At 39.7% G+C, this 16,722-nt stretch overlaps 1 protein-coding gene and 1 pseudogene across 20 annotated transcripts in view; one reads left to right on the top strand and one right to left on the bottom strand.

The window, feature by feature from the left end:
• The window catches only part of Add1 (adducin 1), a 58,890-nt gene that overhangs the window by 24,480 nt on the left and 17,688 nt on the right, over positions 1–16,722 (top strand). For all 20 annotated transcript variants that reach the window (XM_085692003.2, XM_085692001.2, XM_085692004.2 and 17 more), the window contains exons 3-9: positions 83–245; positions 5,772–5,923; positions 11,732–11,812; positions 12,036–12,185; positions 14,716–14,859; positions 14,949–15,047; positions 15,821–15,997. In XM_085692003.2, the coding sequence (XP_085548129.1) occupies positions 83–245; positions 5,772–5,923; positions 11,732–11,812; positions 12,036–12,185; positions 14,716–14,859; positions 14,949–15,047; positions 15,821–15,997 (966 nt within the window). The remainder of the gene's footprint in view (positions 1–82; positions 246–5,771; positions 5,924–11,731; positions 11,813–12,035; positions 12,186–14,715; positions 14,860–14,948; positions 15,048–15,820; positions 15,998–16,722) is intronic.
• Positions 4,819–5,627, bottom strand: LOC125387567 (single-stranded DNA-binding protein, mitochondrial-like; annotated as a pseudogene).

Here is a 16,722-nt window from a genome sequence, read left to right as displayed (position 1 = left end):
GTGCTTGACTATTTTATCTGATAATTAGTTACACATGCATTCTGCCCCCAGAAGTGCTTGACTATTTTAATATGCATTGTAGGCCTTCTGTGAAGAACTGGAATCTATGATCCAAGAGCAGTTTAAGAAGGGGAAGAATCCCACAGGCCTGTTGGCATTGCAGCAGATTGCAGACTTTATGACCGCAAATGTACCAAATGTCTACCCAGCAGCTCCACAAGGAGGAATGGCTGCCTTGAACATGAGTGAGTAGTTCCTGACTTTGTGATCTGTAACTTTCTCATGTGAGCCACATGAGTATGCAACTGTACATTACATAGTATTGTTATTATTGTTGTGTTTTGTTTTTGTGGGATTGCTGGGATTAAAGGTGTGCACCACCATCACCACCACCTGACTGTATTGAGTATTTTGAAATCTATGTTAATCATAGTAAAAGACAGATTGCAAAATTGAAGATATCTTGAGTATAGAGGACTCATTTTCTGTAAGCCAGTGAGATTCTGTTATTTCTTATTCTTCCATTTACTTTATTTTTAATTAACATTAAATTCTTGTGCATGCCTTTAATTCCAACACTCAGGAGGCAGAGACAGGTGGATTTTTGTGAGTTTGAGGCCAGCCTGGTCTACAAAGTGAGTTCTAGACAGCCAGGACTGTTTGACAGACAAACCCTATCTCGAAAAACCAAAAAGAAAGAAAGCAAAAGAAGAGAGAGAGAAAAATTCTCTCAGCATATCATTATCATTTTCAAACTTACCTGGCTGGTAATAAAGTATTTCTTTTATTAATTAATTAATTAATTGAAATTTATGTGCATTGGTGTTTTGCCATGGATGTCTGGTTCCCTGAACTGGAGTTATAGATAGGTGTGAACTGCCATGTAGGTACTGAGAATTGAACTTGTGTCCTCTGGAAGAGCAGCTAATGCTCTTAACTGCTGCGCCGTCTCTCCGGCCTTCAGATTTTGTATTTCAATTAACTTTAAGCAGTCTATATATTTTTTTAAATGTGTATCAGTGGTTTTCCTGCTTTCATGACTGTGTACTTCTAGAGCAACATTTCTTTCTTCTTTTAAAAGAAGGGCCAGTGGTGACACAGGCCTTTGATCTCAACACTTGGGAGGCAGAGGTAGGGAAATCCCTGCGAGTTCAAGTTCAAGGTCAGCCTGGTCTAAGGCCGCCAGGACAGCCAGGGCTGTACAGAGAAACACCGTCTTTCAAAACAAAACAAAACAAAACAAAACAACAAACAAACAAACAAGAAAGTCTGTTTCTGGGGACAGGAGAGATGACTCAACAGTTAAGAGCACTGGCTGCTCTTCCAGAGGACTGGAGTTCAATTTCCAGCACTCACATGGCAGCTCACAACTATCTGTAAGTCCTGTTCCAGGGGATCGCAAACCCTCACACAGACATACCTGCGGACAAAACACCAATGAACATAAATAAATTATATATACATAAAAATGTTCGTTAGAGTTGTTCATTGTTTTTTGTGTGTGCATATCCCTCAGCGGCCAGGAGAGGCATTGGAGAAGAGTGTGATTCACCACATGGGTGCTGGAACTTGAGCTCCAGTCCTCAACCAGAGCAGCCAGTGCTCTTGACTGCTAAGCCAGTCCCTAGGACAGCATTTCTTGTCACCGTTGTCACTGTTGCCTAGAAAAAGTGAGAAACAGAATTTCAAAGCCAAAGCCATGGTAAACATGGGTGAATGTAAGTAAGCAGAGATTAGTGTGTTTTGCTCATGTGGAGCATTACCTTAGCCGTTGACTTTGTAAATGTTACCTTACAAGGTAGAACCCAGGGCTAGGGCTGTTATCAGTACCTTTTTCAGCGGGGCAGGTCACATCCTATTTCTTAGGTGGTCTGGGCAGGAGTGTGTGTGGGGGAATGGGCTTCCTCCTTCCTAGAATTCTCCTGTTCTCATCGCACCACCTCTACTTCCTGTCTGGTTGACCCGCTCTATAAGACAGGGGATACAGTGTCAATCTCTGATGAGTTAGTTGGATGATCAGTTCTGATTGAGAATACAAGGTACTGGCTTCAGTTAGGTCTCCTGACATTTGCTGCTTACTTGTCTGTTGTATTCTTAGAACTTGCTTGTCACCCGATGGTGACTGAGTGTTAATGAGTACAGAATTTGAAGAATCATTTAATGTACTAGCATGAAATCTAATGACCACCAGCAAGGCATTCATGTTTCCCATGGACTCCTGTGGGTTAGACAACACTGGTATGGGTTAAATGATAGGAGAGTATATTTCACCCACACATTGTCTCCTCATAATAACTCACTGAAAAGCAAACAGAAAGAAAGAAAAGATGAAGGACAGACTTGTCTCCTTCCAACTTTCTGGTTTTTTTCCTCTTCCCTTTAGAGCCCACCGTATTGTATTTAGATCTAGTACAGAAATGTACATCCTTAATTGTTTTCAGTACTATGTAGAATATATTCAAACTCATCATTATATTTGATGTTAGTGATAGTTTTTATAGATTCCCTTTATTGAGACTGTTTCTTCTATTTCTAATTTGCTGAGAGAGTTTATCCTGAAGGAAGTTGAGCTTTATGAAATATTTCTCCATCTATTGAAACATTCACATCTGTGTGTGTGTGTGTGTGTTTTATTTTGATACTGTGAATTTTGTTTTTTTTTTTTGTTTTGGGCTTTTGTTTTCTTTTGTGTTTGAGACAGGGTTTCTCTGTGTAGCCCTGACTGTCCTGGAACTCACTCTGTAGACCCGGCTGGCTTCAGACTCACAGATAAGCCTGTCTTTGCCTCCCAAGTGCTGGAATTAAAGGTGTGGGCCACCACTGCCTGGCTTTAATTTTATAATTTAAAGAGCTAACTTTTGATGAATCAGAATTTAAATTTTTTCTTTATTTTTGCCATATATGTTTAATATTGCAAATTTCCTTTTTATATACAAATTTTGTTTTGCTTTTTTTAAAATTGATTTTTATTGAGTTCTGCATTTTTCTCTGCTCCCCTCCCTGCCTCTCCCCTCCCCCCTCCAACCCCCTCCGCAAGGTCCCCATGCTCCCAATTTACTCAGGAGATCTTGTCTTTTTCTACTTTCTACTTCCCATTTATATTAGATCTATGTAAGTCTCTCTTAGTGTCCTCACTGTTGTCTAAACTCTCTGGGATTGTGGTTTGTAGGCTGATTTTCTTTGCCTTATGTTTAAAAACCATCTATGAGTGAGTACATGTGATAATTGTCTTTCTGTGTCTGAGTTACCTCAACTCAAAATAATGTTTTCTAGCTCCATCCATTTTTCTGCAAAATTCAAGCTGTCGTTATTTTTTTCTGCTATGTAGTACTCCATTGTGTAAATGTACCACATTTTCCTTATTCATTCTTTGGTCGAGAGGGGCATTTAGGTTGTTTCCAGGTTCTGGCTATGACAAACTAAGCTGCTATAAACATAGTTGAGCACATTGAGCATCCTTTGGATACTCAATATCCAAAAGTTGTATTACTGGGTCTTGAGAAAGGTTGTTTCCTAATTTTCTGAGAAATCACCACACTGACATCCAAAGGGGTTGTACCAGCTTGCATTCCTACCAGCAAGGCAGAAATGTTCCCTTTTCCCCACAACCTCTCCAGCATAAGTTGTCATCAGTGTTTTTGATCTTGGCCATTCTTACAGGTGTAAGATGGAATCTCAGAGTTGTTTTGGTTTGCATTTCTCTGATGACTAAGGATGTTGAACATTTCCTTAAGTGTCTTTCAGCCATTTTAGATTCCTCTATTGAGAGTTTTCTGTTTAGGTCTGTACTCGTTTTTTTTTTTTTTTTTTGTTTCTTTGTTTTGTTTTGTTTTACTGGATTATGTGATCTTTTGGTGTTCAGTTTCTTGAGTTCTTTGTATATTTTGGAGATCAGACCTCTGTCTGATGTGGGATTAGTGAAGATCTTTTCCCATTCTGTAGGCAGTCGTTTTGTCTTATTGATCATGTCCTTTGCTTTACAGAAGTTAAATTTCAGGAGTTCCTATTTATTAATTGTTTCACTCAGTGTCTGTGCTATGGGGATTATATTTAGAAAGTGGTTCCCTGTGCCAATGCGTTCAAGAGTACTTCCCACTTTCTCTTCTATAAGGTTCAGTGTGGCTGGCTTTATGTTGAGGTCTTTGATCCATTTGGACTTGAATTTTGTGCATGGTGATAGATATGGGTCTATTTTCATTCTTCTGCATGTTGATATCCATTTATGCCACCACCACTTGTTAAATATGCTTTCTTTTTTTCTATTTGATATTTTTTGCTTCTTTATCAATGATCAGGTGTTCGAAGATGTATGGATTGATATCTGGATCTTCTATTCGGTTCCATTGATCCTCCTGTCTGTTTTTATGCCAATACCAGGCTGTTTTCAGTACTGTAGCTCTGTAGTAGAGTTTGAAGTTAGGGATTGTGATGCCTCCAGAAGTTCTTTTATTGTACAGGATTGTTTTATCTATCCTGGGTTTTTTGCTTTTCCATATGAAGTTGAGTAGTGTTCTTTCGAGGTCTTTGAAGAATTTTGCTGGGATTTTGATAGGCATTGCGTTGAATCTGTTTGTTTTGCTATTTGAAACAGGTTTTCACTGTGTAGTCCCAGCTGTCTTGGAACTTCCTCTGTAGACCAGGCTGGCCTTGAACTCACAGAGATCCTCCTGCCTCTGACTACTGAGTAATGGGATTAAAGGTGTGTGTCACTGCTGCCCTACATTATATAAAGTTTTTAAGTCTTTAGCTTTAAACTGTAGTTTTTGCATGACTAGAAAGGAGTTGTACCAAACAATGTTGAAAGAAGAATCATCCATTCTATGCCTTTTCTTTTATCTGGTCACGCAGAAATATAATACTACAAGCTATGATTGTTGCTTGCTGCCTCATGTTATTTTTAGCCATGTGTTCACCATAATCCACTTTCTTTCTACAGGTATCTGAGCCCCTTTCACATACTGACACACCACATTTCTGAGGCCTGCTCATAACGATAGTCTGTCCCGTGTTGACAGACGTCACCCATTTGGTCCTCTTCCCATATCTCATTTTTTGCTGGAGGAAATATCATTACAGGGTTTTTTTTTTTCCTGCTTGTTTCATGACAGGGTCCTGGTCTACTTGCCGAAGTAAATGAACATGATTCAAAGACCTACCTTCCTTCCTTCCTTCCTTTTTCTTTTTTAAAAAATTTATTTATTTATTATGTATACAGTGTGGTTCCTGCATGTATGCCTGCAGGCCAGAAGAGGGCACTAGAGCTCATTGCAGATGGTTGTGAGCCACCATGTGGTTGCTGGGAGTTGAACTCAGGTCCTTTGGAAGAGCAAGCAGTGCTCTTAACCACAAAGCCATCTCTCCAGCCCCAGAGATTGTTCAAAAACCAAACTGCTGGCTCTTTCAGATTCACGTATTACAAATTGATGAAATACCCATAAGTCAAATCTTTGAAATATGGCTTCGGTTTTCCTTACGGACTTCTTGTAGCACCCGACAGCCAGTCCACACCCCAACCTACCATCCAAGGCTGTAAATTTCCTTTAAATCTATTCTTTACTGCTTCTCCAAAATTTGACTACCTTTTTGTTACCTATTTCTGAACTATATATTAATGCCAGAGAGAACATTCTTTTTTTGTCATTGAAGTTTTTGAATTTTATGGTCTAATATGTACTAATAGTACTATGGTAATTGATTTGCATTTGACAAATGCAAACAATAAAATACCAATAAAGAAACAGAAGTTTGAATTCTGTCTTTCCTTATCCTAGGTCTTGGTATGGTCACCCCTGTGAATGACCTCAGAGGCTCTGACTCCATTGCGTATGACAAAGGGGAGAAGCTGCTGCGCTGTAAACTGGCAGCGTTTTACAGACTGGCAGACCTCTTCGGGTGGTCTCAGCTGATCTACAATCACATCACAGTGAGTACTTCAGACCAGTGACCTAGTGGGTGAGTGCTCATTAGCCGTCTAGCACCATCCTTTCTTGCACTGCATAAATAAGTAAGTCTCTTTGGAGTCCTTACAGGACATAAGAATTGGCAAGTGTGGGTTCAGAGTTGTGAGAGTACTTCTTTAAAACATCTTTCTTGCAAGCCAACCTAATAAATGTTTATCAAATTAGAAGCAGTTTCTAAAATTCATTTATGACTTACAAATCTAACAGTATTTTCTTCCTAACTGGTTGAAGCTTCTCTGTTATGCTTGTGTTTTCAGCTTCTCTAGTTTTCTGCCTTTTCCCAATATTATCAGGGCCTCTCTGTTCCGCAGTGTAGATTTGTAACAAATGTTACTGGCTGTCTGCTCTCTCTGTACTAACCATTGTTCCAACTCAGGTTGTATGGGGGCCTGTATGAGTCCTGCCCTTGTGCATGGTTCCTCCTGCTTTCTAACCAATCAGCCCATCCTTTACTCTGTATTCAGCTTGTTTCCATGGCCCATCATCTCATTAATGTTCTTTGCTAGTTTTATGGTGCCTGAATTCAATCCCTGGTACCCAGATGGTGGAAAGAGTTGTTCTCTAGCCTTCCCACAGGAGCTGGCACGTGCTCCCTCTCCCTTCAGGAAATAAATAAACGTAAAAAAATGAAATTCAAGATTATTCTTGAGTATGTTTCAAAGCTAGTTTGAGCTAGCTAGAGCTTCACGTGTTCCTGTCTCAATAAACAATACATAAGGGGGCTGGAGAGATGGCTCAGTGGTTAAGAGCATCGCCTGCTCTTCCAAAGGTCCTCAGTTCAATTCCCAGCAACCACATGGTGGCTCACAACCATCTGTAATGAGGTCTGGTGCCCTCTTGTGGCCTGCAGGCATACACGCAGACAGAATATTGTATACATAATAAAAATAAATAAATATTAAAAAAAATACATAAATCCAGAGAACAACACCCTGCTGCCCCTCTTTGAATTCTTTGAGTAACCGCCTTTGCTGTGTCACAGGAAATAGCAGCGCTCTTTCTGTCTCTGGCCACACTGTGCCTGGCTGCGAGTCACATTGCCTCCTTCCTCCTAAACGCCTAAGGGACCACAGCTTGCTTTCTTTTTCCTCATTCTTTAGTAGTTTTTCTGGCTTGTTTCAATTTTTTTTTTCCATTTAGTTTCTTTCACTGAATTTAAAAAAACTTTACGTTTTGTAAACTCTACTTTTTCTCGTGTAGCCCTGGCTGTCCTGGAATTCACTCTGTAGACCAGACTGGCCTCAAATTCAGAGATCTACCTGCTTCTGTCTTCAGAGTGTTGGAATTGAGGTGTGCACCACCACAGTCTGACTAAAACTTTACTATTTTTAAAAGTTTGTGAGGGCTGGAGAGATGATTTAGTGGTTAAGAACACTAACTGCTCTTCCAGAGGACCGAGGTTCAATTCCCAGTACTTATATGGCAGCTCACAACTATTTGTAATGCCAAGATCTGGCACCTTTACACAGACATGCAGGCAAACACCAGTGCACATTAAATAAAGTAAAAAAAAAAAAACCAACAAAAAACAAACAAAAAAAACTTTCTTCTAAAAAAATGTTTATTTGTGTGTGTGCGTTCCTGCCGATGTGTCTGTGCAGATGCTCAAAGAGGCCAGAGAGATGTGTATGATCCCTTAAAACTAGGATTGCAGATGGTTGTAAGCTGCCATGTGGGTGCACATACTGAACTTGGATCCTTTCGAAGAGCAGAGAGCACTCTTAACCAATGAGCCATCTCTCCAGCCCTCCACATTTACTAGTTTTTGAGGCTGGTCTTTTTTTTTAAGTTTTATTTATTCATTCATTCATTCAGTTATTTATTTATTTGTTTGTTTATTTATTTATTTGTTAATTATGTATACAGTATCCGCCTGCATGTACACCTACATGTCAGAAGAGAGTGCTATATCTCATCATAAATGATTATGAGCCACCATGTGGTTGCTGGGAATTGAATTCCGGATTCTCTGAAAGAGCAGTCAGTGCTCTTAACCTCTGATCCATCTCTCCAGCCCATAGTTTTTGAGACTGGTCTTAACTCAGTATGTGACCCAGGCAGACCACCAACTGCAATATTGAATTTTTAAAATTATTATTACAATTCCTACTTATTATAACAAGTATACTTTATGTATATATTACAGGTGTCTAAAGAAAAATTCATACTCCTGCCAAACTCATATTTGTCTTGAGGTAGCCAGTGCTGTCTACTCAAGCAGCTGTGTAGATTGCTTGAACCTTTTCTCCATATATATCTGTGGTGATTCTCCACATGTGAGCTCATGACTAGTGCTCGCTCAGTTTAGCTGCTTTCTGGGTTCAGAGGAATGTGAAACCTCTTGAAGTTGAGGTCTGGCGCCTTCATTGTTAGCAGTGTGTTGTGCTACTGTCTCTTTGCATTGATCTGTACTGCAGATGCCGAGTTGCCTCCTTCCTGTCTGCTTGCTGCATTGCTATTAAAATGAACTTTTCAAAATGCAAGCTGTGTGCTTGTTACCATGTGCTGCACCCTTGTGTGGGGTGGAGTGTTATCCTTCTCTCTTCCCAGTCTGTGTCCACTGGAGCATCAGTTGTATAAGTAGAGCTGCTGTGTAACCTGGTTGTGGGCCTGGCTCAGCGTAGGTGTGCCCTCAGACATTAAGTGGTGACCAGCTCTGGCTGAACTAAAATTACTTGAGGAAAATTGTGAAAAAGAATTCACCAGAAACTTTTGATAGCTAAACAGTAGGCCCAGTTAGCTTAGTTCATGTGCCAGTGCACATCCTGGCTTGCTGGAAGTTGCTGGCCCTTCTGGCCAATTATACTGGACAGAAAACTCAGATGGAGATTTAATGGTAATTGGTTCCATGCAGATGTTACAGCTGTAATAGGAATAGAAAATTTAGTCCCTGGTTTTAACAGTAGCTTCATTATTTGTGTGTTTTTAAGTTGCTATGTATAACTCACCCTGTTATGAATGCTATTTTAGTGACTTGGACTCAGATTATAGGCGTTCCCCTCTCCCCTGTAATTTGTTTGATGTTGACAGAATTAAAATGCCAGTTAAATGTTTACTGTTCTGTCTTTAAGTGTTCTGTTTAGTTATTAATATAGAGTTAAAAAAGAATCCATTACCAAAAAGATTTTCTATATGTTATGAACTAGACCCAGAGTCTTTGAAGAAGAAAACACCCCCCCCCCCCCACCCAGCCTGGCTTTTTAAATTTTAGAGTGTTTTTTGTTGTTAAGATTTATGACATCCATTTGTTTTGCCATTAGACACCATCACAGCATCTAGATATTCTTATGTAGATACTTAGCAGGAAAGAGATATTAACAGTATCAGTGCAAAAGTAAGTGCTAAGAGGTCATTCTGTCCTTTCTTTGTAAGAGGGTCAGGGATTTTCTGCTAAGGGGATTTGAAAGTGCTGACAGGTGTTGGCGGCTTGGAGAGGATCCTCTGACTTAGATCTTTAACATTGTGTCAGATCTAGAGAAGCCTTGGAGATGGGGAAGGACAAGCCAGGGTGGCCCAGCTGGGATTTTGGGCTGAGGCCCTTCTTTGGCGACCCTTTGCTGGGCCTTTCTGTCCTACATTAGTTAAGTCTTAGCACTGGTAAAGCCTCACAGATGATTGCTTCAACTCTAGTCTGGAGTTCACCTTCAGACCAGTGCACAGGGTGTGGTGGATATAGTTTTGATCTCTGCAGCCATATAGCCCACCTCTTCCTTCTGAGTTCTGGGGTGTGTTTGTTATTTAGGAATGGCTGAAGGTCTGAGGCTCTCTACCCTCATTTACAGAGGAAAGGTGGTAGCCAAGGGCACAGACACAGGGACGACTATTGAAGAAGCCTGCTTTGAAATGCTCTTTTTTCATTGGATGTCTGAATTTTGTGTGGAATCCCTTTTGCTTTAGACTAAGAAATTTATATTTAAGTGTTTGATATTAAAACATGTAAATCTGTTAAGCTTACAATTGGTTTTATATATTATTGTTGTCGTTTGAGAAAGGGTCTCACTATATAGCTCTGGCTAACTTGGAACTTGCTGTATAGACCAGGCTGGCCTCAGGGGGAAAAAAAGGAGAAATAACTATAAAATAAACAAAAGACAAGAAAATAACTTTATAGAAAAAGTAAAATATTTTATCATAAGAAAAATTGTCCAACTCATTAGTAACCAGGAAATTCCTTTTCCCTTCCCTCCCTTTCCTCTATAATACTATGCTTAAGCTTAGCTAGTATTATGGAGTTTGTTAACCAGTAGCAGGTGTATAACATTCTTCTGTTTAGTCTGTAAAAACTTTTTGAGACAAAGTCTTACCTAGGGGCTCTTGAGAACTCAAGGTCATTCTAATTTAGCTTCCTTCCCAAGAGCTGGAATCACAGGCATGTTTTGCCTTGCAGCCTTGTAGAGAGGCACTTAAGTCTATCCCAAAATTATTGCTTATGAAAATGAGATATCTTTTATTGTGGGAATAGCTCTTCCTTTTCATTGTTATATTTCTGGTATATGCTGGATATATGATGCCTTTTTGTACTGAATGAATTGTTGTAGAGATATACACACACAGAAAAACCAAAAGATTGTGTTCTTTTGTGCTCATCCTTCCATCATCCTACAGGTTTGTGTGTTATCAAAATCTAATTTGGAACTTTTACTTATTATTTATTTTATGTGTATGTGTGTGTTTGCTTGTCTGTGTTAACACTGTGTGTGTGTGCTGCTATCTGTAGCAGGCTTTTTCTTTTGGGCCACCAATCATCTCCTAAATCATGACACAGAGACTTTTTTCTAGTTATGAATGCTCAGCCTTATCTTAATGCTTGTCCTATTAGCTCTTATAATTTAACCCGTTTCTCTTCATCTACGTTTGCTTTGGGACTTTTCTCCTTTCTTTTTTTCTGTACATCTTACTTTCACTGCTTCTTGTGTCTGTCTGCCTGGCAGCTGCCTAACTTCTAGGACTGGGTGTGTCCCAGTCTTTTCCCCTTGTTCTCTCTGGAACTTAAGAATTCTCCTCCTGTTTATTCTATCAACCAGCCACACCTATCCCTCTCCTGTTGACCGGTCAGCTTTTTATTAGACCAATCAGGTGCCTTAGTCAGGCAAGTTGAAACAAATGTAACGTATCTTTACATAATTAAACAAATGCAGCGAAACAAATGTAACACATCCTAATATTGTTAAACAAATGCAACATAAACTAATGTAACGCACCTTTACACAGTTAAAGTAGTATTCCGCAGCATAAACACCTGTAACATATCTTTACCTAGTTAAACAAGTATTCCACAACAGGTATCCACAGAGACCAGAAGTGGGGTTGGTTCACCTGGTATTGGAGTTAATAAGTTGTTGTGAACCGCCTGATATGCATTCTGAGAACCAGACCTGGGTCCTCTGCGAGAGCAGCAAGTGCTCTAATTGTTTAACCATTTTTTCTAGTCCCTTGAAAACTTTATAAAGGGTTTTGTTTTTTATTACTCTACTTCTGAGGATTGGCACCATTTTGCCACGAGGCTGATGGCCACAGAATAACTTTACAATGACTAATTGGCATATCAGAGTGCTGGGTTGTTTGACTTGTTCCCTTTAAAGTCAGTTTTCATTGACATGACCAGTATGTATTTGACAATTTAATTGCTGTACAGTATAGTAAGTGTTCACTTGATTAGCTTTGTGATAGACCGTATGCTTTAGTTCCTCCGTAATTATTCACCTGTGTTCCATAAGCGACACAGTTAATTATAACTGGACATCTGTGCTAACTCAGGTATTTTCCCATAGACCAGAGTGAACTCCGAGCAGGAACACTTCCTCATCGTCCCCTTTGGACTTCTCTACAGTGAAGTGACTGCATCCAGCTTGGTGAGAATGCCCTTCTCTTTGGCATCGTGTTATAAAGATTGTATTAGACTTTGTAAGTGCTCTCATGTCTAGTTGCAGCGCCTAATTGAGTATACAAACTGGTTAGTTTAGAGAGGAACCTTTGAAAGAAGTTATAGACACTTTGAACTTGGCTTTCAGTGTTTTCTAGTAAGGGTACCTTGAAATCATCTTCAAAGTTAAATGTTTGCCTCTTTGTTTGCAGGTTAAAGTTAATCTACAAGGAGATATAGTAGATCGTGGAAGTACTAACCTGGGAGTAAATCAGGCTGGCTTCACATTACATTCTGCAATTTATGCTGCACGACCAGATGCTAAGTGTATTGTGCACATTCACACACCAGCAGGGGCAGCGGTGAGTGTGCCATGCTTGGAGTTTTGTAGGTTTTATTTATTTGGTTTTTTTGTTTGTTTGTTTTATTTTGTTTTCAAAACAAGGTCTCACTTTGACTTTGTATCTCTGGGTATTCTACTCACTATGTAGACTAGCCTGATTTCAAATTCACAGAGATCCACTTGTCTCTGCCTCCTAAGTGTTGGGACTACAGGCATGTACCACTGTGCCCAGCTTTCTTTGTAGATTTTAAAGCTCTGACTTACTCTTGCTTGTTTTAGCAACCAAATAATTCTAAATTGTTATATATTTTATACATACATACATACAAAATGCTTAGAGCTAGGGAAATGGTCAACAGGTAGGAAAGAATATTTCTTGAACAGAGGACCTCAGTTCAAATACCTAGGATCCACATAAAATACTGTATGTCTGGTGAGATGGCTCAGTGGTTAAGAGTACTGACTCCTCTTCCAGAGGACCTGGGTTTAATACCTAGCACCTACATGGCAGCTAACAACTATCTGTAACTCTAAGATCTGATACCTTTACACAGAGATACATGCAGGCAAAATACCAATATACATAAAATAAAAACAAATTATTAAAAAAACTGTATGTGGTTGTATGCATGCTTATAACCTCATTACTGTGAGGGGGGCAGAGAAAGGAAGATCACTGGGTTTTGATGGCTAACAACCCAGTTTTTTTTTTGATGGCTACCTACCCAGTGAGAGACACTCTCAAAGGGGGTAAGATGGAGAGCGATGGAGCAGGACACTGCTGTCTTTCTCTGTTGTATGTGTATGATATATGCTTGTACAGGTATTTACCCACATCTACACTTCTGGCACGTCACAAATAGTCATACACAGGAATATAAACTTTACAACTGATTGACTTTTTTTTTTTTTAATGCTCTCTTTCTGTCTGCATACGTTCCTGGGGATAGAACTAAGCCTGCATATAACATTAATCTACAGCCTCAGTCTCTAGTTTGACCTTCATCTCTCCCTCCCTTTTTAAAAGATAGCTTCTTGCTATGTATCCCTGACTTATCTGGAACTGAATAGCTACTTGTAGCAATTCTTTTGCCCCACTGAGATAGGGTCTCCTTATGTAGTCTAAGTTGGCCTTGAACATATGATTCTCCTGCTTTGACCTCTCAGCCTGAGGATTATAGGTCTGCACCATTGCCGCTGAACATATGTTTCCTTTTTTCTTTTCTTTTTTTTTTTTTTTTTTTTTGAGACAGGGTCTCACTATGTAACTCTGGCTATCTTGGAACTTTCTCTGTAGACCAGAATGGTCTTAAACTCACAGAAATTCACCTGCCTCTACCTCTAGAGTTTTGAGACTAAAGGCTTGTACACTGTCTAGCTTAAGTAAATGTTAAAAATGAGCATATTTTTGGACAAATTTAGAGGAACTTTAGGAAGCATAAAGGTTGGGTAAATTTTTGTTTGTTTATAGTACTGAGGATTGACACCAAGGCTAGACACGTGCTCTACACTGAGCTATTCCTTATTTCCCTTTTTACTTTGTATTTTGAGTCAGAGTTTTACTCTGTAGCTCAGACTGCTTTTGAAATTGAGATCATTCTACCCCAGTCTGTGAGTAGCTTGAGCCCACCTGTGAGTGACAGGCCCTATCTGGTATGCTTGGCTACTTTTTTTTTTGAGACTCAACTTTACTTTAAAACCTTCTATGAGTTTGAGGCCAGCCTGGTCTACAGTGTTAGTTGCAGGACAGTCAAAACCATGCAGAGAAACCCTGTCTTGAAAACAAATTTACAAAAAAACAAAACCAAAAAAAACCCTTTACTATATTGCCAGGCATAGTGGTACATGCCAATGATACAGGCAGATCTCTGTGAGTTTCAGGCCAGCCTGGTCTACATAGTGATCTCCAGGATCACTATGTAATCCTATATTGTAAGAATTGTTCTCAAAAAACAAAAACAGAGGCAGAGGCAGGCTGATCTTTGTGAGTTTGAGGCCAGCCTGGTCTACAAGAGCTAGTTCCAGGACAGCTCCAAAGCTACAGAGAAACTTTGTCTCGAAAATCCAACCCCCCCCAACTCACTCTTCTACATTTATTTAAATAAATATAAGAGAAATTATAGTTATGCAGTTGTCAGTTTGTTATAAGTTATATCTAATTTTCAGATGTTTTTTTCTCTGTTATCTACAGACTAAATTAAAATGTGAATAAAACCTTGTAGCACTTGGAACTTTCCGTTTGAGACGAGGTTTCTCAGAGGGCCTATTGTCTGCTCCTTTCATGAAACCATGACTCACTGTGTTAATAAGAACTGACTGGCGTAGCATTTGTAATCACTGGAAAATCTCAGGCATGGTTTTCTCCCAAGTTCTCCCAGCTACTTTCAGGGGCCCTAGAAGTAAAATTTATGGGTTCATTTGTTTCCAACAAGAGAATGAAATTAAACATATATCACCGTCATTTTATTTCTGTGAGGAAAGCATTTATGTGTTGTAAGTTGCTGGTTACCTGTGGCTTTTCTTTGTCGTGGTGGCCATTTGGTGTCTAGGTCTCTGCAATGAAATGTGGGCTTTTACCTATCTCCCCGGAGGCACTTTCCCTTGGAGATGTTGCTTATCATGACTATCATGGCATTTTGGTTGATGAAGAGGAAAAAATTTTGATTCAGAAAAATCTGGGCCCTAAAAGCAAGGTCAGTAGCATCTCATGGTATTTCAATTGTAGAGCCAAAATGATCAATCTTGGTGCCTTGTTCCACAGATCTCCCTTGCTTTCTCTTAGGTTCTCATTCTCCGGAATCATGGGCTTGTGTCAGTTGGAGAGAGCGTGGAGGAGGCCTTCTATTACATCCATAACCTTGTGGTTGCTTGTGAGATCCAGGTAGACCATTCCATTTAGCTTATAGTTTATTTGGATGTTTCTGGGGTTCATGTGGGTTTTCTGATACTTGATTTGCAAGAATGAAGGTTTGAGCAAGCCCTTAGCCACGATGAGCTTATGATTGGAATTTGTAAAAGATTGCTGGGATTTTTTTTAAAGATTTATTAATTTATTTATACAGTATCCTGCCTGTAGGCCAGAAGAGGGCACCAGGTCTCATTACAGATGGTTATGAGCCACCACGTGGTTGCTGGGAATTGAACTCAGGACCTCTGGAAGAACAGTCAGTGCTCTTAACTGCTGAGCCATCTCTCCAGCCCATATTGCTGGGATTTTCATTTCTAATTTTTCATACATATAAATGCTTGTATCACTTATGTAGTATTGGTGTGTGATATGGCTTTATGTATTTCATATATATATATGAAATTTTTTTAAAAAATGGAGCAAAGATGTAGAGATTTTTTTGCTTCTCAGCATCAGTCTTCTTCGTACCCCTCTACTCTGCTCCAGCTCCTGCTGTCCCACCACTCGTTACTGACAGCCGTCAGGTAATGAGGAAAAGTGCCCATTTTCTTATGAATGTCCATATTTTGTCACTGCAAGAAAAGTCTCTGAAAATGACCTGTAATCAGTCTGTCCCATATGTTCTATTGCTCTCTGTGTAGTGTGTGTGTGTGTGTGTGTGTGTGTTACAGTATCTTTTCAGGGTCATCTGGTTCTCTTGATTTCCTTATGGGACCAAGCCATAATGTTTGCTTGTTTTTGAAAAGGTTCGAACTCTGGCAAGTGCTGGAGGACCAGACAACTTAGTTCTGCTGGATCCTGGGAAGTACAAAGCCAAGTCCCGTTCTCCAGGGACTCCAGCAGAGGAGGGCAGTGGATCAACTCCCACGTGGCAGATTGGGGAGCAGGAATTTGAAGCTCTTATGCGGATGCTCGATAATCTGGTAAGAATGTTGCTTGCACTAGACAACTTCATTGTTCTAAAGCTCAAATGTAGTTTATATAGCAGTTGAAGTGGCTGTCTCCATGTGTATCTGAATGCTGTCATACTAAACTTCTTGAAGAATTCCCAGTTTTTAATTACTAGGCTAAATCATAATAAAATGTGGAGATAAAGGTTCTTTTTTCCAATTTATTTATTGCGACAAAGTCTCATAAAACCAGACTGTCCTCAGATTTGTTGTGTAGATGTGGTTGATCTTGAACTTCCGATTCTGTTCTGCCTCCCAAGCGCTGGTGTTAAAGGATATGTGCACCATGCCTGCTTTTATGCAGTGCTGGAACTAGAGCTCAGGGTTCTGTACATATTAGGCAGTTATTCTTCCAAGTGAGTAACATACCAAGTTCTGCTCTTTTTTTTATAAGATTTTATTTAAAATTATATATGTTTGTGTGTGTGTGTGCAGTGCCCACAGAGCCCAAAAGAAGGTATTAGGCTGGAGTTACAGCAGTTACTTGGGTGGGTGCTGCAAGAGCTGTGAGTCCTCTTAACCACTGAGCAGTGTCTCCAGCCCCGATCCATTTTAAATACAATTTGTCTTTAGATTTAGTGGGAACTAAGAATGCAGTTGGCTGCGGGATAACTAGCAGTCAGGTCAGTCGGTACCTGTTACCCTGTCAGCAAACTAGAGAGGGGCTGTCTAAAGCCATCAAGTGTTTTATTTTTATT

The sequence above is a fragment of the Myodes glareolus genome, chromosome 8, assembly GCF_982192425.1.
Source record: "Myodes glareolus chromosome 8, mMyoGla1.1, whole genome shotgun sequence".
Classification (NCBI taxonomy): domain Eukaryota; kingdom Metazoa; phylum Chordata; class Mammalia; order Rodentia; family Cricetidae; genus Myodes; species Myodes glareolus.
This window is presented reverse-complemented; position numbering and strand designations above follow the sequence as displayed.